This window comes from Staurois parvus, unplaced genomic scaffold (assembly GCF_062004578.1).
Source record: "Staurois parvus isolate SC_StPar_1 unplaced genomic scaffold, SC_StPar_1.0 ptg000031l, whole genome shotgun sequence".
NCBI classification, from domain to species: domain Eukaryota; kingdom Metazoa; phylum Chordata; class Amphibia; order Anura; family Ranidae; genus Staurois; species Staurois parvus.
The window spans coordinates 16,606,966-16,633,221 of record NW_028317827.1 but is presented as its reverse complement, the minus strand read 5'-3'; the positions used below and the strand labels follow the sequence as shown (position 1 = coordinate 16,633,221).

At 42.0% G+C, this 26,256-nt stretch overlaps 1 protein-coding gene across 1 annotated transcript in view; it reads right to left on the bottom strand.

The window, feature by feature from the left end:
- The window catches only part of CERS6 (ceramide synthase 6), a 316,537-nt gene extending 300,378 nt beyond the window's left edge, over window positions 1-16,159 (bottom strand). The window contains exon 1 of the mRNA XM_089660323.1: window positions 15,767-16,159. Within this exon, the coding sequence (XP_089516449.1) occupies window positions 15,767-15,939 (173 nt within the window). The 5' untranslated portion in view covers window positions 15,940-16,159. The remainder of the gene's footprint in view (window positions 1-15,766) is intronic.
- Between the last annotated feature and the right edge of the window lie 10,097 nt (window positions 16,160-26,256).

Here is a 26,256-nt window from a genome sequence, read left to right as displayed (position 1 = left end):
AAAATGTGCTCTGAACGTCATCTAAGTCACAACAATAGAAGAACACAGTCAGCTGAACATAATACTACACAAACATTAGATGTTGCCATGGTTTAATTGCACATAACATGTAAACATTCACAGTGCAGTGAGAAAAAAGTATGTGAACCTTTGGACTTAATAACTGGTTGACCCTCCTTTGGCAGCAATAACCTCAACCAAACGTTTCCTGCAGTTGCAGATCAGACCTGCACAATGATCTGGAGTCATTTTGGACCACTCCTCTTCACAAAACTGTTTCAGTGTAGCAATATTCTTGGGATGTCTGGTGTGAATCGCTCTCTTAAGGTCATGCAACAGCATTTCAATCGGGTTGAGGTCAGGACTCTGACTGGGCCACCCCAGAAGGCATATTCTGTGCTGTTGCAGCCATTGTTTTGTTGAATTACTTGTATGCTTTGGATCATTGTCCTGTTGCATCACCCATCCTCTGCGGAGCTTCAGTTGGCGGACAGATGGTCGTACGTTTTCCTGCAAAATGTCTTGATAAACTCTGGAATTCATTTTCTCATCAATGACAACAATCCGTCCAGGCCCTGAGGCAGCAAAGCAACTCCAAACCATGATGCTCCCTCCGCCATGTTTTACAGTGGGGATGAGGTTTTGATGTTGGTGTGCTGTGCCTTTTTTTCTCCACACATAGTGTTGTGTGTTCTTCCCAAACAACCCAATCTTGGTTTCATCTGTCCACAGTATATTTTGCCAGTAGTGCTGTGGAACATCCAGGTGCTCTTTTGCAAACTTCAAATGTGCTGCAATCTTCTTTTTGGACAGCAATGGCTTCCTCCGTGGTGTCCTCCCATGTACTCCATTCTTGTTTAATGTTTTCCTTCTTGTAGATGTGTCAACAAAAATGTTAGCATGTGCCAGAGATTTCTGTAGGTCTTTAGCTGACACTCTGGGATTCTTCTTAACCTCATGCAGCATTCTGCGCTGTGCTCTTGCAGTCATTTTTACAGGACAACCAAGCCTAGAGAGAGTAGCAACAGTGCTAAACTTTCTCCATTTGTAGACAGTCTGTCTTACCATGGACACATGAACATCAAGGCTTTTGGAGATACTTTTGTAACCCTTTCCAGCTTCATGCAAGTCAACAATTCTTGATCGTAGGTCTTCTGAGAGCTCTTTTCTGTGAGGCATGGTTCACATCAGACAGTGCTTCTTGAAACCAGTAAACCCAAAACAGGTGTGTGTTTTTTAAGGGCAGGACAGCTGTCAGCAACACATCCAATATCATCACACTGATTGGAGTCAAGGTTGGCTCACTCCTGGCTCCAATTAGCTCTGGGAGAAGTCATTAAGCTAGGGCCTCACATACTTTTTCCTCCCTGCACTGTGAATGTTTACATGTTATGTGCAATTAAACCATGGCAACATCTAATGTTTGTGTAGTATTAAGTTCAGCAGACTGTGTTCTTCTATTGTTGTGACTTATATGACGTTCAGAGAACATTTTATGCCCAATTCATGCAAAACTCCACGTAATCCCAAGGGGTTCACATACTTTTTCTTGCAACTGTATATTATATTGGAGTTTTACAGTAATATGTGTGAGAATCCTCAGTCAGGTAATGGAAAGTTCATTAAGGGTTGGTGTAAGTTCCTGGAGAAATATTGGATTCAGAAAATAGTAGGATGTTAATATAGAACTATAAACTAAGAGTTCAATGTTTTATGGAGAGTATGATCAAGTTTTATTACTTTTTCAAATAAAAAATAAAAAAAAAAACAGGTGACAGATAATGAACTGTTAGAGCAGTGGTGGCATGAAAGCCATGTTTGCGCACTTTGCGATAAATTAGCTACTCTGACTTGTTCTTTATTCAGGAAGCCAATGTGTGCAAATTGCTGGATAGTTAGAACTGAAGGATGATGCATTGTGGAACAAGGTGTCTGGGATGGAAATGTAGGGAATGAGAAGCAGGAACAGTGTGGGAGAAAAAGGTGTTACATAGTTACATAGTTAGTCTGGCCAAAAAAAACAAAAGTCCATCTAGTTCAACCATTAAAAAAAAAAAAAAAAAAAAATTATAATCCTATACCCACAGTTGATCCAGAGGAAGGCAAAAAAATCCAGCAAAGCATGATCCAATTTGCTCCTGCAGGGAAAACAATTCCTACCTGATCCCCCAAGAGGGAATCGGATATTCCCTGGATCAACTTTACCTATAACTGTTAGTATCCAGTTACATTCTGTGTATCTAGGAAAGATTCCAGGCCTTTTTTAAAGCAATCCACGGAACTGGCCAGAACCAATTCTTGAGGGAGTCTATTCCACATTTTCACAGCTTTTACTGTGAAGAAACCTTTCCATATTTGGAGATTACATTTATTTTCCTATACACTGCCCCCTTGTCCTCTGTGATGAGCTCAGGGTGAATAACTCTACACCGAGTTCACTATATAAACCACTGATGTATTTATACATGTTGATCATATCCCCTCTTAATCTCCTCTTCTCAAGAGAGAATAAATTCAGTTCCTCTAATATTTCCTCATAGGTGAGCTCTTCCCTGCCTCTTATCAGTTTGTTTGCCCTTCTCTGTACTTTCTCCGGTTCCCCAATGTTCTTTTTGTGCATTGGTGCCCAAAACTGAATTAGTACTCCTATTATTAGTGTTCTTATTAGCACTTGTTAGTTCTGAAGCAGCTTGTCTTGGTTTTTGCCATACATGTCCTAGTTCTACTAAAATCCATTGAAAAGAACAATAGAAGGTAGAAACAGATGATAAAGCTGCAGTAAAATTCAACCAAGAGAATCTGAGAAAAGTAATCATGGGAAAAACATGGAATAAAACATCAAAATTACCTTGGTCCTTAAATCTCAAGTTAGAATTGATTTTAACCACTTGAGTACCAGCCTGTAGTACCCTTTCATTACCAGGCAGTGTTTTAGCTTTCAGTGCTGTAATACAGGGAGTCCCCCCCAAAAAAGTATACACATTACAAAATTTTAATAATTACAACATCAGTATTTATTACTGCACAGTTCACTTTCAAATTTGAAAATAAAATATATAAATGTACATTTTTATACTTAGCATCTGGTTCAATTAAAAGAGAAGTATGCACAAAGAACAGAGTGATCAAAGACCATGATCGTTCAGTTCTCCCCCCTCTGATCAGAGATCCAGGACTGTCAGTCTCTGGCTCTCTGCTCTGCCCCATCCCCTGCAGAGGGGCAGGAGGGCTGGATCAGACTCTTGGCAGGTCGCTGAGAGCAGGAGCGGACTGACCATTCGAGCACTCGGGCACTGCCTGAGGGCCCTGGGTCAGTAGGGGGCCCCATGAAATGCCCCTGCTACCTTTTTTATAGGCTTTTTGAGTTTAGGCAAGGACCCAGGGGCCCCATGATCCCCTATTGCCCGGCTGAACCAGGTGTCGGTCCAGGGTTCTGGGTGGATCCCAACCATATGGTCAGGATCTTTTCAGGGCCTGGACCAGTTCTGTGACGTCAGCCGACAGCAGGCTCCAGCCTGCTGTCGGATGAAAATGGGTCACAGGATTGCAGAGCTAACTGTACTCCTGTGATTCACAGAAGTATAGACAAGAAAGCTTTACCTATACTTCTCCTTTAACCACCACAATTGCATTTACTGGGCACCTCAGAATCTGCACATTAAAGGGGAGCATCTTAAATGGGCCATTCTTTTTTGATGGTACTGCAATTGGTGCAGTTTACTTGAACTTGCTGCTGGGATCTGTCATGCCACGTATTCAAGAAGATTTTGGAGATGAGGACTTTTATTTCCAACAAGATGGTGTGGCCCCATGAATTAAGAGTAGCCATTGAAACAGGATACACCCAAATAGCAAAGTTATTTTCAATGTTTGTGATTCTATTGTTTTGCATTATCAGCAATGCCTGGACCAGAATGGTCAGCATTTGAAAACAGGTGCTAAGTATAAAAAAGTACATTTATGTATTTATTTTAAAATTTGAAAGTGAACTGTACAGTAATAAATACTGACTTTATAATCAGGGAAAAATACTGAATGGCTTAGCAGCTGATCCATTCATTCATTTCATAACCATTGAATACTACTATTTCCTCTTACAGCAGAGAAGGGGGAGGAATGCTATAATAGCAGTTGTATTTATGATCGCTGTGATTGGTAACAGCAACCATATTATACAGAGTCACTCAACTGTTTAATTGCAGCATCACAGTCATTGATGGGCGCAATGGGCACCTGCAGGCAATTTATTTTGTGGTGTTTATAAAAGAAAAGTCCACCATTCCGCCATCCATAAACGTATGGCTGTAGTGAGGTTGGTAAAGCTTGTAAAAAAGGATATTGAGAGAATAGAAATTCAATGAGATGGCATTCATATTTCACATTGAACTGAACTCAAAAAGTAAAGTTCTGCTGTCTTATATGAAATATCTAGAAATGTTAAAGTGGAGCTCCACCCACAGACTAAAGGCACAGAAGTGCCTAGGCAACCCGATGTGACAGCAATTACACAGTGATTTCTTAAAGAATGGATTCAAGACAAAAGATAGATTTCTTTTCAGGGTACAGCTCAGGCATAATTAACATTTCTAGATATTCCCTATATCATAGTATAGTTCAAATCCCCTTTAACCACTTCTTGACCATGCTATAGCTGAATGCTGGCTACAGCGCGGTTATCCAGTTCTGGGATTGGTTTCATCCACCGCTCACCCCCAGCGGCACGCACCCGCGCTCTTTGTGATTGCTCTGTGTTACAGCGCAGTCGTCCAGTTCTGGGAGAGTGTCATATGATGCTATCCCAGAACTGCACCCCCTGCACGCCCACAGCGATACACACTCAGCGCTCTCTGTGTCCTTTGGACACAGCTGGTCAAATGACAAGGTAAAGGGCCAATCACAGCGGCCTTTTACCACATGATTAGCTGTATCCAATCACAGCTGATCACCATGTAAATACACTTGCCAGTTATCAGCAGTACTTTCCTCACACTGTCACAGCGTGAGGAAAGTACTGTCGATAACCGGCAACTGTGAAAGGAGAAATCAACGCTTATTATCAGTGCAGCCCCAAAAGTGCCCATCAGTGCCCAACAGTGCTGCTCTTCAGTTCCCAGCAGTGCTGCCAATCTATTCCCAGCAGTGCTGCCAAACTGTGCCCATCAATGCCGCCTATTAGTGCTACCAGTCAGTGCCACCTATCAGTGCACTTCAGTGCTGAGTATTAGTACCCATCAGTGATGCCTATCAGTGCCCATAATTGCCGCCTATCAGTGCCCATCACTGCCGCGTATCAGTGCAGCCTCATCAGTGCCTCCTGATCAATGCCCACCAGTACTGCTTCATCAGTGCAGCCTATCAGTGCCCATCAATGCTACCTATCAATGCTCAACAGTGCTGGCTATCAGTGCCTTTCAGTGCAGCCTCATCAATGTACATCAGCGAAGGAGAAAAATTACCTGTATGCAAAATGTTATAATAGAAACAAAGAAAAACATTTTATTTTTCAAAATCTTCTGTCTTTTTTTATTTGTTTAGCAAAAAATAAAACACCCAGTGGTGATTAAATACCACTAAAGGAAAGCTCTATTTGTGTGAAAAGAATGATTTCATATGGGTACAGTGTTGCATGATTGCACAATTGTCATTCAAAGTGCGACAGCACTAAAAGCTGAAAATTGGCCTGGGCAGGAAAAGAGTAGAAGTCTAAATTTATTCAAAGGGATGGTACTTACATTTAATAAGAATTGCTTCATGTGTTGGTGCTGACTGTCCTGGTTGAAATCTGAAGTCCTCAGTCCCCACCCTCCACCCCCAAACCCTTGCAGCTGTAATCTTTCAGTGCTGCAAAGGTTAATATAATCACTGGACCGGTCATAGGCATTTGTCTATGCCCGCCCTTTCCACCCCTGTCTTCCATTCATAGAATGGAAGACTATAGCTTTACTGAAACGTGCTCTATGAATGGAGTAGACAGACCTTTCATTCATCCCCCCATCATCCATTCATAAACCACTTTTCATTTCCTGGAAGCTATAGTACAGCTTTTATGAATGGAGAAGGGGGCGGAATTGATGGGCATAGTCGGCACTGTTGGCGAGTAAAAAAGTGTAGCACTACTCACATGTAAACCCAATACACCAGATATAAAATGTGTTTGTGAAAAAACAAAAAATATCACAGTCCAATAGTGTAATCCAAAAAAACAATAAAAATCAATCCCATGTGCCAAGAAAAATAATTATTGTCCAACTGTGCTGTCCAAAATGAAAATCAACTCCATGTCTTATAAATCTTCCATTCACTCTGTGTGGTATCTCCAGTGATTCACTCTCCTTCTCCTTCACCACCAGTGTAGATGTGCTCTCACCTTAAAAGAATGACCTGTATATTATAAAATGTCATATAAAGCTTTTTTCCGGGGTGCAAAATCAGCCCCACCACTCAAGGCAAACAAAAACATACCACATAGTGTGTACTGCTTAAAACTACATTTATTTAAAAGCTTTAAAACCACACTCACATTAAAATCTGCCCATACTCCTCAGTGCACACAGGTAAACCACATCAATAATATGTCGTTAATATGTCGCAGCCTTTAGCAGCATGAAAACCTGTAATTCCAGTCAGTTCCTGGTTGATGCGCGATGACGTCACTAAGCCCTGGAGCCTTTTTTCTGTAATACCTCATAAGGCCTCATGCATACTGGGTGTTTGCCCAGCTCTTCTAAACACCAGGAGAAAAGCAGTGTAAAAAATAAATGTTAATTTATTCTTGCCATTGAAATGAATGACCGCTAAAGCACTTGACGCACCTAGCATTAATATGCGTTTGACTGCATTTGCATGTGTTTAGGTGCATCAAGCATTTTTAGTGATAAAACATCCTCTCCTAAATATGCTGGCTCTGGGGTTTTTTCCCCTGCCTTTCAACGCCCCTGCCTCTAAAAGCCTGTAAATTCCTATGTGTGCATAGACATATAGCCTACAGAGGGGCATTTTGAGGCAGAAAAAAAATATAAAACACCTCCAAAAGCAGTGTTTGAAACATCATGTGTGCATGAGGCCTGAAAATAGCCTTCATAGCATGTGAGTGTTCCTAGGGACTCCTGTGTCTCACAGCTGTATATCTATAGTGTGATATCTAAGGCACTGACTGCTAGCTTTACGAGACTTGGAGTGGGATTTGATGATGTCATTACTGTGCTGCTCACTCTTCTCCTTGCTGAAGGTTCTGGCATGGGGAAGCAAGGCCCTGCCTGTACCAAAATGGTCATCTCCGCACAAAGATACAGTGTAGAACAAGGCATAGTAAGTCAATAAAGGGCAAAGAACAACCACAGGGAGACTATAGGCAGTACTGGAGACTAGTCCTTCATTCTCTGCCTCCCTTTTTTCCCAGAGTTCCTTTCCTCTTTAAAGAATTGTTGTTTAAGAACAGTTCCAAGTCTCATCCCATCTCCCCTTTCTTAATTGCAGTATACTTTTTTCTCTGTAAAATTACAAATATACTTTAAAGAAACTATGTAAGTCAAAATTAAATAACTTGTCCTTTATTAAGCTCTAAGTTAATGAAAAGAATGAAAATTTGGAAGTATAAGTAAGAAATAAAAATGTCAGTTCAGATTGTTGCTACAGAAACTACAGCAGCTGAATAGGCTATTTATTGAAAGAGAATAGGGAGGGTCTTATCACCTACACATAAGACAAGATGTTCCGTAGATAGTCCATTCTCCAGGGCCATACTGATGCATCAAACAAGGGCTGGTCATCTTTTCCACAGCCCTCTGTGAAAACTGTAATGCATGCCAAGACATTTTAAGAAATGCAACAAGCCTCTTCCCTCGTGCTCCACAGAATCATTCCTTTCAAGGATATCCATCTGATTAATTATGGCAGATCTGCAAAAAACAATTAGCTGGTATTCTAATGATATGGCATTTGGCTTTAACTCTGCCTGTGCCAATGACTGCGCAAAAAGGAATCCTTTGTAGTGGCTTTTATTTTCCTCTCCAGATTAGCAACATCAAAGGAGACACGAAGATGACCTCTGTTAAATTCAGTATTGCTGAGGACTCCCAAGCAAATCTCACCTCCTACTGACAGTAATAGCACAATCTGTAGAAAGCGGAGATAGATTATCTGACCCCACAGTGAGATCTGTCATATTACAATAAGAATAAGCTGGAAGTAACAGCCAAACATATTCTCCACATACTCTTCCCCAGTACAGACTGCAAACTCTGCTTCACCACCTGGTCAGATGTGCATGCTGAAGGCTCTGTAATTAGACTGTTAGCTCTTTGGTGCAACAACACATGGCAAACATTGATTTACTTGGTTTATTCACATTGGTCAAATCAAATACTACTGACACTCTATACATGCACAAGCCATATACACAGGCAACATCAAAAGGGACTGAGAACCACACTTTGATTTTTGAATGTCATTCTGTATGGATGAATATTGCCTTTTATTCACCTGTAATTGTCCACTGACCATGTAGATATATGAGTCACCAGGAGGTCAATCACAAATGACTAGCCAGTTGCACAATTGCTTAATCGCAGCCCTCAGGAATTTATGTAACAGGTCATATTTATGCACAGTGCTGGCTGGGATCTGGTAAAGGGGAAAAGCTTGCTGTTATAGGTTATGACAGGTGGTTTTATTTCTTGCGAAAATAAATTATCAATGTACTATAACCCTACAGAGGAGACACATGGAAGCAGTTTACTGACTTGGTTTAAAAGGTTCAAGCTCTGTGGCTGTCATCTTCATCCTTGCTTGCTGGGGAAACAAAGAAACACAGCGCCTCTAAGTGTGTACTGTGAAGGTATTTAATAGAAAGATAAGTAGTAACTCACATCTTAGAATATAAAAACAGGCTCATGGGTAAGAAGGTGAGACGTCTATAGCCAGATGTTGTGTGACTGATCCAGAGAGGAGATCGATTAAGTTTGCCAGCAGGTGGTGCTGTGCATGTGCAACATGGATGGTAAGTCTGGTGGAATCTCCAAGGTGTCTGCCAGCAGATGATGCTGTGCATATGCAGCATAGATGGCAGGGCTGCCTGATGAAAGAGCACGCCTGGACTCCACTCGTCCCGCGCAAGCTCGGAAACGCGTCGCAGTTTGATGATGCCACACGTGCTGGTCCTGGACATCTTGGAGACTCTGGTGGCTTCACCATCTATGCTGCATATGATGTGAGTTACTACTTATCTTTCAATTAAATACCTTCACAGTACACACTTAGAGGTGCTGTGTTTCTTTGTTTCCCTTCTGCAGAGTTATGCTTCGCTCCTACGCAGCTTGCCCTTAGTGCCTACTGGTCTACCCTTACCCCTGCCCATTTGGAACTCATCAAACATACATGGACTGCCACACCATGCACCTGTTATCCCTTTGGTATTCATTCAGCCTTGCTTACTACCTAGCAAGTTACTGAACACAAAGTCAGAGAAGCCAGAGCAACTATCCTGCATATACTGTATGTATCTTGTATACTTTCTTGTAGGTGAGTAATTTATTAAAGTGACACTGTCACTTTGGCCACTCAGGGAAGGCAGTAGGGGGGATTTACTAAAGCTTGAGCACTCACAATCTGGTAAAACTGTGCATGGTGGCCAATCAGCTTCTAACGTCAGCTTGTTCAGTTAAGCTTTGACAATAAAACCTGGAAGCTGATTGTTTTCCATGTAGAGCTGCAACAGATTTTGCACCAGGCAGTTTTAGTAAATAACCCCTAGTGTCTTTTTATAGCTGCACTTCCCACCCTGAATACTTACCCAGCAAAACTCCACCGCAGCAGCAACATTCCCACCAGTCTAGGCTCCAGGGCTGACAGGTGTCAGAGCTTAGACAGGAAAATTATGTTGTGGCACAACCCTATATGCACCCTATATGTTATGGACTGGTGATTGCCTACTTAGGCCAGAGTGCTGTCACATAGGAGAGGCCATCTCCTATCTGATAGGTTGCCACCTGTGCAATAAGTCCATCCGTGAAATGTCCTTGCTACTAAATATTTCACGGTCAAATGGTATTTTATTATTATTATTATTATTATTATACAGGATTTATATAGCGCCAACAGTTTGTTCAGTGCTTTACAATATAACGGGAGACAATACAGCAACAATACAGTTCAATACAAGAGGAATTTGAGGGCCCTGCTCCTTGGAACTTACAATCTAGGAGGGAGTATTTTAACAAAGTGAAAGCAATTGGGAACAACAGCAACTCAGCCATGAAGTGGAAGGCCATGTAAAATGACAGAGTGGGGTCATCACATGCTCAAGCGCACAGTGAGCAGAAGTCACCAACTGTCTGAGGAGTCAAGAGCTAAAGACCTCCAAACTTCATTTGACCTTCAGATTAGCACAACAGTGCATAGAGAGCTTCATGGAATGGGTTTCCAAAGCCGAGCAGCTGCATCCAAGCCTTACATTACATCACCAAGTGCAATGCAAAGCGTCGGATGCAGTGGTGTAAAGTACACCACCAATGGACTCTAGAGCAGTGGAGACGTGTTCTCTGGAGTAATGAATCACGCTTCTCTCTCTGGCAATCCGATGGATGTGTCTGAGTTTGGCGGTTGCCAGGAGAATGGTACTTGCCTGACTGCATTGTGCCAAGTGTAAAGTTTGGTGGAGGGGGGATTATGGTGTGGGGTTGTTTTTCAGGGGTTGAGCTTGGTCCCTTAGTTCCTGTGAGGGGAGCTCTTAAGGCGTCAGCATACCAAGACATTTTGGACAATTTCATGCTCCCAACTTTGTGGGAACAGTTTGGGGATGGCCCCTTCCTATTCCAACATGACTGCACACCAGTGCACAAAGCAAGGTCCATAAAGACATGGATGAGTGAGTTTGGGGTGGAAGATCTTGACTGGTCTGTACAAAATCATGGCCTCAACCCGATAGAACACCTTTTCGATGAATTAGAGCGGAGATTGCAAGCCAGGCCTTCTCATCCGACATCAGTGCCTAACCTCACAAATGCACTTCTGGAAGAATGGTCAAACATTCCCATAGACACACTCCTAAACCTTGTGGTCAACCTTCCCAGAAGAGTTGAAGCTATTATAGCTGCAAAGGGTGGGCCAACTCAATATTGAACCCTACGGACTAAGACTGGGATGCCATTACAGTTCATGTGCATATAAAGGCAGGCGTCCCAATACTTTTGGCAGTATAGTGTATATAGGAAGTGTATATATGTGCAGCTGCGGGGCTTGGAATGCTTTGGCTACTTACAATTGGCAAGGCACAGTGACAGCTTCCTGGCAGGATGGCTCCGACGGGTTTGGACTAGGCTCCAGACACACCTGAGTTCATCCCTCATGGTAAGAAAGATTGGCTGCACAAATATACAGTACGTGCATCGGGCATGGGGGGGGGGGGGGTGAGCTATGTGCAGACACTGTCACTGTGCCCATCTCTTTAAACTTGAAGCAAGAATTAGGATAACAGCAATGGCGATTGCATCTTCAAGCACAAGTAGGCAGTAATGCCTAAGCATTTTTGTACTGACAGGTTCTCCTTAATCAAGGTCATAACTAGATCGATAGCTGACCATGTATCTCTTAAAGAGCCTAACATTATGGGGGGGGGGGGGATTATAGTCTGACAGCTCAATAATTCAGGTAAGAAGCAACAGTAGTTGGTATCGCACTTCAGAAAGTCAGATGTTCTGCATATAGAGTTCAGTCCCTTCTCATGGGAGCTATGAGTATGTTTTCAGGTTAGAAGACTGTTCTTGAATGGTGGAAAGCAACACAGAGAGGGAAAACCATACTATGAACTTTGGAAAGCCACGGGTCCTTTAATTATTATTGCTATTATTATTTTGTAGGATTTGTATAGTGGCAACAGTTTTCAAAGCGCTTTACAGCATGAGGGCAGACAATACAGTTACAATACAACTCAATGCAGGAGGAATCAGAGTTCCCGGCTTATTAGAGCTGAAATTATTTTGCTGCTGGCCCCACAGCCTGTACTGTTACACCTCTAGACCTAAACTGGCCATACATGGATCAAAAGTTGACCAGTTCAGCAGGGACCGGCTAAATTTTGATCCATGTATGGGCATCCTGGTTGTACAGAAGTCAATCTAATGACTGACTTCTGTACAACCAGCCTGTCAGGTTTTCCTGACTGATCAGTGCCACGGGCTTTAGCCGGCAGCACTGATCATTGTATTCTGACAGTGAGGAAGGCACCTTGCTGTCAAAACACCATAGCACATCGAGAGTAATCCACCTTGGATATGTGAATGAGGGAATTGGATCCTTTTTTTTGATAAATTCACAGGTTGAACAAAAAAAAATAGTAAATGTATGGGCTGCCTTAGTAATTAAATGTTTTATTAATCAAAGTGTCAGACACTGTAAAATTAGGTGAGTTGGACCCTAAAGAGTCTGGGAAACACTCATGGGGGGTCCTCATTATATCAGGTATGAGATACAGTACATCTTTTTATTTTTAGGGTTACAAACCAATGGTATACTGACAGCCAAGGGCTATAAAAACACAGTACTGTGTAAAAGAATGGCCTACTAGGAACGCAGCCACAGAAACACACCTACCTGTACAACTTCTACAGTGTGGGGCAAGCAACCTGCAACTCTCTGTAATCAGCACTGCAGCTGTTTCCTAGTGGACCTCCACTGACGCCAAAATATAAAAACCATTCCAGGGACATTTGGCTCTCAGCACAATCCCAACACATAATGGACATCCTCAAGAAATATTAAAGGGGCAGCTCAACCAAACTGATATTTGACTTGTGGGTGAATGCTGGAGGGCTGAATCCCCAAATAACCACTTTTATTCATCTGGGACTTGTAACAGTTGCCAGATTGGACGGAGTTCACATTTTTCCAACATCATTTTTGCAATTGAATTTTACACGAGCTGGATTAGAATCCTCACTTCTCCTGCTGCAATCCTCATATATCATTTAAAAAGAGTAGAAATTAGGACTTGCCAAGGTCCCTAGCCTAGCTCTGGGTCTATTTTTTCCTTGTTTTATTGTTCCTCTACAACCCCAGTGCAACAATGTATCTGTGAGATCCATGGGGATCTGGTTGGTTCTTTTCAAACACAAGTGGGTTTTGAAACATGTAGAAATGTTTACAAATACATAAACATGTGTACAGTATACATAAACATCTACAGCAGAAAAATGTATAAATGTTTATATATATATATATATATAAAACTATGTGTACAGTATACATAAACATCTACAGTATAAAATTGTAGAAATGTTTATATATATATATATATATATATATATATATATATATATATATAAAAAACATGTGTACAGTATACATAAACATGTACACTATAAAACTGTAGAAATGTTTTATATATATATATACACATATATAAAAATACATAAACATCTACAGTATAAAATTGTGGAAATGTTTATATAAAGATTATATATAGAACATTTAAATATATCAACATTTGTCTTCTTGACTAAAAACCTATAAAAAAATAAAGAAAGAAGATCCCCCCTGTGCTCCTGTGTACCCCCCGAGATATAGAAAGTTTGGTATTCTCTCCAAAAGTATTTACCAGAAACTGATGCCAATATAATTATTTGTAATGCCGTAGGGATCACTTACCGGAGGGACAGTAATGATCAGTACTGCAAACAACACTTCCAAGAACAAAAGTCTCAGGATAACCCTGAACACCAGAATTTGTCCCTGGAAATAAGAGGCAGACAGTCTATCCAAGAAATTGTCCCCTGGAAATCAGGAAAGACAGCTCTTTTAAAAACATTGTCCCTAGAAATCAGAGGCATGCAGTCCATACAAGAAGCTGTCCAAGGAAAGCAGAGGCTGGCAGCTTATACACAAAACTGTCCCTGGATATCTAGACAGCTAGACAGTCCATACAGAACACAGTCCTTGGAAAAAGCTGGCAGGCCATACAAGAAATAGTCCCTGGAAATGCATATAACCCATGCAAGACATTGTCCCTGGAAATCAGAGGCTCACAGCCCATACAAGAAGCTGTCACTGGAAAGCAGAGGCTGGCAGCTTATACACAAAACTGTCCCTGGAAATGTAGATGGTCCATACAAAACACAGTCCTTGGAAAAAGCTGGCACCCGATACAATAAATTGTCCCTGGAGATGCATATAACCCATACAAGTCATTGTCTCTGGAAATCAGAGGCAGACAGTCCATACAAGATATTGTCCCTGGAATTCAGAAGCAGGCAGCCAACACATAACATTGTCCCTGGAAATCAGCAGCAGACAGTCCAAACAGACCAATGTCCCTGGAAATGCAGACAGCCTATACTAGACATTGTCCATGTAGATGATGTGCAGACATCCCATAAAAGAAATTGTTCATTGAAATGCAGATAGCCCATACAAGACAGTTTTCTTGGAAATGAGAGGCAAGCAGTCTGTACAAGACATTGTCCCTAGAAATCAGAAGAAGGCAGCTAATACATAACATTCTCCCTGGAAAGCAGCAGCAGACAGTCCATACAAGACACTGTCCCTGGAAATCAGGAGCGGACATCCCACACAAACCACTGTCCCTGGGAATGCAGGCAGTCTATACAAGACATTGTCTCTGGAAATGAGGAGAAGACAGCCCATAAAATAAATTGTTCCTGCAAATTAGAGCCAGGCCACCCATACAAGAAATTGTCCTTAGAAATCAGAAGCACATAACCCATAAAATACTTTATGCCTAGAAATCAGGAGGCCTACACAAGAAGTTGCCTCTGTAAAAGCAAACAGTCCACACAAGACATCATCCCTAAAAGTGCAGACAGCGCAAGAGATTGTCCCTGGAAATGCAGACATTAGAGGAATGCTGGTGCAGTGTTCAGTATTTGGGCTCCCTGCACTCCAGTTTACTATCAGGATAGGGCTCCCTACATTCCAGTACATTATCAGGATGGGGCTCCCAGAACGCCGGCACTTTATCAGGATAGGGCTTCCTGCACTCCGGTATACTATCAGGATGGGGCTCCCTGCACTCCTGTATCAGGATGGGGCTCCCTGCACTCCTGTATCAGGATGGGGCTCCCTGCACTCCTGTATCAGGATGGGGCCCTCTGCATTCCTGTACAGTATCATGACGGGGCTCCCTGCCCTCCTATACACTATCATGACAGAGCTCCCTGCACTCCGGTATACTATCAGGACTGGGCCCCCTGCACTCCGGTACACTATCAGGATGGGGCTCCCTGCACTCCTGTACACTATCAGGATGGGTCTCCCTGCTCTCCTGTACACTATCAGGATGGGTCTCCCTGCACTCCGGTATCAGGCTGGGGCTCCCGGCACTCTGGTATAATACAGGGATGGCTCCTGGCACTCCGCTATCAGGATGGGGCTCCCGGCACTCCGGTATCGGGCTGGGGCTCCCTGCACTCCGGTACCGGGCTGGGGCTCCCTGCACTCCGGTACCGGGCTGGGGCTCCCTGCACTCTTATATTAGGCTGGGGCTCCCTGCACTCCGGTATCAAGATGGGGCTCCCTGCACTCCGGTATAATACAGGGATGGCTCCTGGCACTCCGATATCAGGCTGGGGCTCCCTGCACTCCAGTATAATACAGGGATGGCTCCTGGCACTCCGGTATCAGGTTGGGGCTCCTGGCACTCCGGTATCAGGTTGGGGCTCCCTGCACTCCGGTATCAGGCTGGGGCTCCCGGCACTCCGGTATCGGGATGGGACTCCCCTGCACTCCGGTATAATACAGATGGGGTCCCTCTTACCTCTCGAAGAAGAGTCGGATCATGAAGATGCAGACCGCCAGCGGGATGGCCAGATAGAGGTCCTCCGCCTGGGGGAAAGTCGCCTCGTCCGTGTTCTTCAGATCCGCCCAGGTGACATTGTGCGGCAGCCAGAACCTCTCATTCCAGAACCAGAGCAGGACACCTGAGGCCATATTGATGATGAGTGTCTGTGATGCTGATGCTGCGCCTCCTCCTCCTCCTCTCTACCTGCTGCAGCCGATGGATGTCTGATGGTGGGGAGGAACAATGCCGACACTTGTCTCTGGGAAGGAGCTGGGACTAATGAGCACTGCCTCTGTTCTTCCTTCCAGCCTTCCTTGTCATGGAAGGGGCGGACTCTGCACACACATCTGCCAGCCCTGCAAGCATGCCTTTGATTGGACTGAGCCTGGTGTCCTTTATTGGGCGATGCTGCATCCAGTCTATGGCCAGCTGCAGAGGACCCAGAGCCTGCGAGCTGCGAGCATAGGACAGGTCAGGGGAGGTTAGCTTGCAGAATAAACAGGACTTTCCGGTCTGGCAAGCTTCTTTAGAGACCGAAGAGCGGTGTGCAAGGTGTGATAGAGCCTTTGAACATGGAGGAACCCTTAAAATAACTTTCAAGCTGTATTCACACTTGTGTAGTGTATGGATACGCAAAATCGCACAATTTTCTGTGTACTCATGAAACGCATAATGTGTTGTAGTGATATTCGTTGTTATTGGCAAGCAAAGATGCGCAGTTTTGCACATGCCAAAAAAAAGCTGCAAAGCTCAAAAAGATACACAGCTCAAAAAATTTAAAGGAACACTTTGAAAACACATCAGATCTCAATGGGGAAAAATCTCATGCAGGATATCTATACTGATATGGATTGGGTAATGTGTTAGGAACGTAAGCATGCCCCATCATTTGATGGAAATGAAAATTATCAACCTGCAGAGGACTGAATTCATAGACACTCTGAAAATCAAACTGAAAATATGATGCAGCAGGATAGTCCATTTTGCTGAAATTTCATTGCAGCAACTCAAAATGGTACTCAGTAGTTTGTATGGCCCCCACGTGCATGTATGCATGTCTGACAACATCGGGACATGCGCCTAATGAGACGATGGATGGTGTTCTGGGGTACGTCCTCCCAGATCTGTGTTCTATTGGATTTAGGTCAAGCGAGCATGGGGGCCATTCAATGGTATCAATTCCTTCATCCTCCAGGAACTGCCTGCATACTCTCGTTACATGAGACCAGGCAATGTCGTGCACCAGGAGGAACCCAGGACCCATTGCACCAGTGTAGGGTCTGACAATGGGTTCAAGGATTTCATTCTGATACCTAATGGCAGTCAGGGTGCCATTTTCTAGCCTGTAGAGGTCTGTGTGTCCCTCAATGAATATTTCTCCCAAGACCATCACTGACTCACTACCAATATGGTGTTACAGGCAGCATAATGTTCTCCACAGCTTCTCCAGATCCTCTCATGTCTGTCACGTGCTCAGGGTGAACCTGCTCTCATCTGTGAAAAGCACAGGGTGCCAGTGGTGGACCTACCACTTCTGGTGTTCAATGGCAAATGCCAATCAAGCTGTATGGTGCCAGGCAGTGAGCACAGGGCCCACTAGAGGATGTTGGGCCCTCAGGCCACCCTCATGAAGTCCGTTTCTGATTGGTCAGAGACATTCACACCAGTGGCCTGCTGGAGGTAATTTTGTAGGGCTCTGGGAGTGCTCATCATGTTCCTCTTTGCACAAAGGAGCAGATACCGATCTTGCCAATGGGTTAAAGACCATCTACGACCCTGTCCAGCTCTCTTAGAGTAACTGCCTGTCTCCTGGAATCTCCTCCATGCTCTTGAGACTTTGCTGGGAGACACAGCAAACCTTCTGGCAATGACACATATTGCTGTGCAAATTGCAAAATGAAATCCTTGGACCAATTGTCAGACCCTTCGCTGGTGCAGTGGGTACTGGGTTCCTCCTGGTGCACGACAACGCCCGGCCTCATGTGGCAAGAGTATGCAGGCAGTTCCTGGAGAATGAACGAATTGATACCATTGAATGGCCCCCATGCTCGCTTGACCTAAATCTAATAGGACACCTCTGGGATATCATGTTTCAGTCCATCCGCCACCCCCAGGTTGCACCTCAGACTGTCCAGGAGCTCAGTGATGCCCTGGGTCAGATCTGGGAGGAAATACCCCAGGGCACCATCCGTCGTCTCATTAGGAGTATGCTCTGACATTGTCAGGCATGCATACAAGCACGTGGGAGCCATACAAATTACTGATTACCATTTTGAGTTGCTGCAATGAAATTTCAGCAAAATGGACTAGCCTGCTGCATCATTTTTTCACTTTGATTTTCGGGGTGTCTTTGAATTCAGTCCTCTGTAGGTTGATAATTTTAATTTCCATCAAATGACGGAGCATCCTTATGTTCCTAACACACTACCCAGTCCATATCTGTACAGATATCCAGCATGATATCTTTCCCCATTGAGATCTGATGTGTTTTCAAAGTGTTCCCTTAATTGTTTTTGAGCAGTGTACAAGACTCCATTTGCATGCTCGTGTGAGTTGCTGAGATCCTGTATTGGGCAGGACGTGGGACATGGAGATAAAATGGAGATGTGGAATATTAAAGAGTGACCCTAAAACACAAACCTATAAGGCCAATTGCACATGTCCATAAAGTCATGAGTGGATTTGATTCACATCCACACTTTATTTGAGGGGGAATCAGTTACTTTTTTTCTCAAAGGTCTGTTGCTTCTTTAAGAGAAAGAGACTGTTGCCTTAAAAGACTTGAAGGCTCCATGCACACTGAGGGTTTGTTCAGCTCCTCTGAATGCTTTATCTCCTGGCAGGAGAAAGGCTGCTTAAAAAACATGGTACCCACATATTGCACATGTGTTTATGCATGTTTCTCGTTTTTTCTGCCCAAACATTCCTCTCCTGAATGCGCTGGTGATATTGATTTTTTCTTTGCCTGTAAACACTCCTCTTCAAATACTCCTGTAAACGCCTATGTGTGCATGGAGACATAGGCTAACATAGAGGAGCATTTAGAGGCAAAAAAAATGCCAAAAGCCTGTAAAAATGGCGTTTTGTGCACCCAGTGTCCATGATGCATTACAACAGATTTTCCCTATATTGTTACATTATGAAACTGAAATGTATGTTTGCACTAAGCTCTTTATTTTGATGAGAATGCATGAATTGCCTTGAATCCACTATAAGATCCAAGTTAGCATTGTTTGTATACTGTATATTTATTATTTAACGTGAACACACTTTAAAATTTAGGTTAGTGCTGTATCTGCATATTTGTCAATATCGTAATATATTATAGATATGACTATAAAAGCTTAGTTATATTTATGTATTTATTTATTTAGGGTTCATTGAAGAGTATTCCTTTTTTTAAGGTGCCTTGTACACAGGGCCATATAAGAGCAGTATATGGAGAGACAGGTGCAGCGTCCAGCCCCAATATAGGCAGCCTGTTAAAATCTATGGCAGGCTTCAGCTGGACATGGCTGAACTGAGTGACATCTGTGTTCAGAACAGAAGATTTGCAATCCAAATTTAAATCTGAGAATTTACAGGGCCCTAAATGTGGGTACCATTCTGTACAGCGTTCAGCCCTGTCTAGCTGCAGCCAGCCATAGACGTTGACAGGCTGCAGGAAGCGGGACTGAATGCTGCACCTGTCCTTCTTTGTTACATTAAAATGCTGGGAGGGATGCACTGCAGCTAGGCAGCCCTGTATACAAGGGGCCTAAAGTGTAGGCACACACATCCAGTAACCATATATCCATATATTGTATTTAGATCACAGAAAGATTCGGACTGCAGTTAATTAAAGTAACACTAAAGGCTCAGTTTTTTTTAAATAACATTCATGTCATACTTACCTGCTCTGTGCAATCGTTTCGCACAGAGCAGCACCCATCCTCCTCTTTCAGGTCCACTCCTGGCCCCTCCCCCTGCTGAGTGTCCCCAGAGCAAGCCTTTGCTCTGGGGGCACTTGACTGTGCTTGCTTCCGAGCCAGCACTGTATGTCCATAGGACATACAGCCCTGCCCCCTGCTTCGTCCTCACTGGCTGTGGTTGACAGCAGCAGGAGCCAATGAAGAGGGAGAAACCTGAGAGAGCCACTGGTCCAATGTACATCGCAGGATGGAGATCAGGCTCAGGTAAGTATTAGAGGGGGCTATGAGGGAGCAGCACACAGAAGGTTTTTTGCCTTCATGTATGAATGCAGTAAGTTACCTTCAGGGTTTACAACCACTTTGAGCTTGTAGTAGAATCCTTCAGTAAGTGTAAAGAGCAGTAACCACATAAACCATAAAGCATTCATATCTCAGCTGTAGGTCTATACACAGAATCAGCAGTGTGAGAAGAAGGGTTGCAGGAAACCTTGGTGCTTCTCCTGTCTGAGCTTTTCCTAGAGCTGTACTAACTAAACATATCATTGGACCGCAGTATTTTATTTTTCATATGCAAACGTTGTATTAGAATCTTTCCTCTTACTTTTATAACATTTACAATACTTTACATTTGAATAATTTGCATAGACTATTACTTACATTTTATAGGTATGTAATGTATATTAGTGCATATGTATGTATATGCATATGTATGTATTTACTGTTGTTGTTGTTGTTGTCATCAGGGAGGTACCATGTAACTTTTATTGTATTGAAGGCAATGATAATAAAGTATCTAATTTAATCTAAAGTGAGATGCAAAATGCAGAGGCCATGATGTATTGACTGTTCTGCTTACTGCTCAGAAATGTTGAAGTGGTGTCAGATATAAAACTTTCACTGTCTGTTGGGGTGCTGACATACCCAGGATGCTATTGGGCTGGAAATGAATGGGATGTTCACTCTATGACCCCAGATGCATGTTATGGACCGCGAGAGGATTCAGGATATCTCATAGGCTACTCTTACAGCCTATACATGCAACTAATATGTGTTTGTAGTTAGGCATGCAATTGAATAGGTGGGGGTTACTCATAAAGGTCTTGCTCTTGCATAGTGGCCCTTGCATAGTGGCCCTTTGCTAACTTTATCTGCCACTGGCGGGGGGCAGTCATTCAGGAGAGCTCAGTACCACACTTAGGAGAAAGCGCCAAGTAGAGGGGTATAGATGCACTTTTCCAGAGTAGAACGGGAAATATTCTTTTGTGCATAATCTATACTTGGTCTATGATCTGCTGTCATAAGTGAACAGTAAATATGGCAAGTCAAAAAAACAGGAGAAAAGAAAGTTCCAGGTCAACTTGCTAGCCAGCTTGCCAACAACCAAATTAACCTGTCTAACAGTATGCGTTAAAAACAGGAGTTTAGTTAGCACACATTTGCAAATACATACGTAAGCCACAGAGCCACGTCACAGCACCCCGATATTCTGTGGTCCTAACTCTACAAATTTGAGAGCCACCATAGTAGAGGCACATGCATTTAATGGATAGATCAATGGCAAGTGAACCTGAGGGAGCCCACCCCTTTTTAAAGGCAAATGAGCGCACTGGACACCCAGCATGTAGCACAATGGCAGCCAGGGTGTCCTAGTGCAAGTGAGGACCCAAGGTCCAAACCCAATGCATTAGCATTGCACATTGTGAGGACAACATATACATGCCAACTTTGCTTTCCTTTTTTTAATAAGCCCTTTTTGACAGCTGTCATTGATTGTCTGAGCATTTCTTCCCATCTCTATACAATTCTATGCTAGTGTGCAGACTTGTAATGCCATAATGTGTATTCTTCAAAAAGATGAGCAAAAGCCCTCACATGACAGCTGACAAAATAAGTGAAGCAGTGTAAGGAAGTACCCCAAGAGTTGTGATCTTGAGCAAGGTTGGGTAACACAGAGTAGTTGATCAGCATTTATGTCTTTCCTGATCCAATTACAGTAAAGGTGCCTACAGACATACAGTATTGCCTTATGATCATATCTATGTAAACCCTACTCAACTTCAATTCGACTCCAACTAAAAGCTGTTATTAAAACCTTCTCACACAAAGAATCAGTTTGGATAGGTTTTCAGGCCAGAATATTGCCAAGCCGCTAATATTCTGTTGCAATTAAAGAGAAAGAGAGTTAGGGCCTGTTCACATTGGTGTGATGCAGTAACATGTGTCACACGCATCAGTGCGATGCATTGCCCTTCATTCTTAATGGGGTGATCCATGTACATTGAAAGGATTTTAACAAATTTTGTAGCAGATTTCTAAATTTTTTTGCTCCAAAGAAATAGTTGTTTGTTTCAATTTTTTTTTAATTGCCAATTTCTTTTTCCATGAAGGTATAAATCATTTTCATCATTTATAGAAGAAACCTTCTCCCTTTTATTATAACTTATATTTTATTATACCTAGTTGTCAATGACCAGTCTTTTGTCCAGTCATTAATTAGTGATGTGTTATTAGCCCCACTGCCTTGTGTTGGAATTTGTAGGTCCCTGCACTGATGCTATTACTCTAGGAGCAGCAAGCTATCAAAAACTGTGAGATTGTTCAAAAGTACCTGATCTGTAAGATCTGTGCCCAAAAAAGCAAGCAGAGGAGAAAGAACTAGTCAACAAGAAAGATCTGCTGCCTTCTACTGCTTTAAATTGTAAATGCCTGTAAATATATTATGTATGCATTTACTACCCCTGGTTGTTGGCTTTGAAACCTCAGAAGGAGGACATGGAGAGAGAAAGTTTCAGCCACATGTTCTGTCCATGCTGCTAAATCCTTGAACAGAAGAGACTATTATGCACAAATTCCTAAGATCTAATAGTTTAACTAGTTCCAGACTTTGGACATGCCTGAAAAAAACTTTTTCATTGTACACAGGACATGCGTATCACATCCAGTGTCTTTGCTCTGTTGTTGGGATGCCCCCCTTCCAGTATACAGCAATCGTCAGCTTTGATTAATTTCCCTAGTGGTCTGATTATGTCCATATTTCTGTGCTCAAAGCGGTATATTTTTTTGCATGGAAATATGTAGTTTTTTTTATTGTAGGCCTGTAATTTTTAGGAATAACTCACTGAAATCTGTCCGAACAAGAGTCTAGTAAACATTCCGGGTATGTTAAAATTTGAAACACAAAATCATAAATGATAATTTAAGAAATAATCTTTAAAAATAATAATATAATAATAATACATTTAATTCAATAATATAATCAAACCAAAAACACTGAAATTTGAAATAGAGCGCCAAGTTCACACATCATGGAGCAAAGTCGCAAAATCGTTTTCAGTGTCTGATGATGAATTTCCCCACGAATCATTATCACTCAATTCTGCAAGTGGTTCTAATTTACTATCACTGTTCTCTAGCTGGTCTAAAACCGCTTTTGACCTAAAGGGACGCTTTTTGGACACCATGGACTTTTCTCAGTTTCCAGGCAGAAAGAATAGTAAAAATGCAGGCAGGGCACAGGACAAAGCACTAGGGACAAAATGTATGTGAAATGGTTTGATACAGTAATGTTTTACTATGTGATTTTAGTGAATTTAGTGAATGTCACTTAAAATTTAAAAATTTCCCGCCAGTTCTATCCCCGTACGTCCTGACGTCGCAGGGAATGGAACCCAGAAGACAGATGCTGGCATCGGCCGGAGGACATTGCCGGGGATGCTGCAGGGGGGACATCGCTAGAGCGCAGGACAAGGTAAGTGCAGAAAAGATCCTGGAGCAAGGGCTGCAAGGTATTCCCGAGTGTAGCTCAGGGTTACTGCTTGTGGTGCTGAAACTTTACCCCGAGCTACACTCGGGAATACCACCAGGGAGGTTAATCAAAGTCAGGTTTGATGTGTACTCCAAGAAGGTGTCAGCAGCAGTAGCTGTCAAAGAAACAGTCTGAATCAGTGTTTATAAACAACATGGCTCAGATGCAAATTCTGCTTATTCTGTTCATTCATCTACAGATCAAAGGAATGAATGAACTTAGATTTGCAGATGATTTCAAGTCAAGCAACCTGACAAGTAAAAGAAAGGTTGTTTTTTTTTGTTTTTTTTGTTTTTTTTTTTAGAAATGTTTTTCTGATTAACTCCTTATTAACCCTTAGTTAACTCTAATCAGCCCTACTTAACTCCTTATTTTCCTTCTTCATTTCATTATTATTTTCCTGCCAGTTTTGTTTGTTTCTATTATATTAGCTATTGATATTTAAATGTGTTTTGTTTGTTGTTTGTTAATATTTTTACACAGTTAGCATCTATTTAAACATTTCCAATTTAAAAAGGGCAAAATTGAAGAGAAAAAACACTTTCATTGCATTTGTAAATAACTTTTTAATGCCTTGTACCAGAATCATAATTTAAGTGTAATTTTAATCAAAACAAAATTACAGAATAAAATGTGCACTTTCTATTTGCAATAATACTATTTGTTTTTAAACTAACACTGCTTGAAAAAATAAAAAGTGCATTTTGATTAGTTTTATCGTGTTTTATTGTCCAAGGATTGTGGGGAAAAAACATTGTTGCAAGACAATATCAAGAAAAGAAAGCCTTGTTTGTCCTTAAAAAACAATATATGCATTACCTTGTTATCTTAACCAATTGCCCTCCTGAGGATGTACCCCCCTTCCTGACCAGGCCATTTTTTGCATTATGGTGCTGTGTTACTTTAATTGACAATTGCACGGTAATGCAACGCTACACCCAAATTAAATTTGCGTCCTTTTTTTCTCACAAATTGAGCTTTCTTTCAGTGGAATTTGATCACCTGTGCGTTTTTTATTCTTTGAATAAAAAAAGACCGTGCGTGCGCCCCCTACCCGAAAATGCAAAATCACGTATATATAGGTGATTTTGTGCACTCGTATCGCCCTGTAGCACTATTTCTAGTATAGGGCGGTCGGGAAGCAATTGTAATGACAACTTTGTTGAAAAATAAACATAGTAGAATTGTAAAAATTGCTCCAGTCCATAGTGGGTGAACAGATGTGAGAGGTGAAGTGGTTAATTTGAGTTGCTGAGTGTATATCAAAATCCTTGTCACAGAGTATCTCTGCCCTGTCTTTGTTATTATTTCACATGCACAGTGCCAGATAGCTACTGTATCTATGTAGTCGTCACCCTGCTGTATATTAGTAAGCGCACCTGTTTTTATACCATTCTTGTTATTTTAACAACTACTAGGGAGGGAATGAAGCACAGAGTAGATAGGATGATTCTGCGTTCCAGTGCCACACCAGTTCTTGCAGGTGGGAAGTTCTGTTCCACGCTGGTTGGACAACAGCGACAACAGCTGGTGGATACCCACGTGATCACTGTTCTTATATTTGGGTCCCTGGAACAAAGACAGATGTGTCATCATTCTCAGGGGCCCTTGCAACTGGACTTCGCAAGATTCATCTGGAGGTACCAGTATAATAACTATATATGTGCACAATTCCAAAAGGATGCTTGCAGGTCCTTTTGCTGTTGATACCGGTGTGTACATTGTATATATATATATATATATATATATATATATATATATATATATATATATTGCTATTAATCACTTCTCATATAAAGCTTGTACCAATTCTATACTGGTGTGTATCTACATGTTTATGGCACTGTTATATACCTACTTGAAGCTGATCTTTCCCTTGCTACTGACTTAGCATGCCTTGTTCTGCACTACATCTTCATGCAGAGGGAACCATCTTGGTAAGGGAGTAGACCTTTGCATCCTATTGTCAATGCTTTCCACTAATAACTTGTGATCAGATGACTTTTGGGAAAATATTCAAGCAGCAGCAGGAGAGACACAGAAAGCACAGGTACTCAGAATGAATGAAACAGAATCAGGGAGATCCTGTCAATGCAGATCGTCATGTACAACTTACTATCCAGAAAGGAGGAGAACAGTAAATAAACACAGTGATAATATCACCTAATCTCATGTGAATAGAAGTCAGAGGTAGCAGTACTTTAGATGATCTCACATTTCAAGTATACAGCAATTGGGCTATGAATGTGAGTACCTAGGCACACTAACTTACCAAGTGCACTGCTATATTGTAGGAGGAATTCAAGACAAAGGATAGATTTTTCAGGATACTGCTTGTAAAATTAACATTTCTAGATGCTTTTTATAAAATAACAAATCTTCACTCTTTGAATTTAGGTCCACTTTATTGGAGGTCCCATATATGTCTTTATTGTCTAACAAGGCATATGCCAAAAATGATTCTTGCACAATTCAAAATGTTACAAAATTCATTCTTTTTACAAAACTCTAGATAACATGTGATATAGCATACAGAGGAGGAACTGCTTAGAAAATACTGTCTGTTGTGAAGACACTAGAAATAATAGTTTTGTATTTGTGTAGAGAGTGTAATCCCAAATGTTTTACTGGGAAAAAAATCCCAGAGGTGACCTCTTGCTTATTCATGCTTTTGTTATTCAAAATCATTTACTGACTGAGGCATGAATTGAATATTTATGAAAAGAAAATGTAACATATTTCAGATTAAT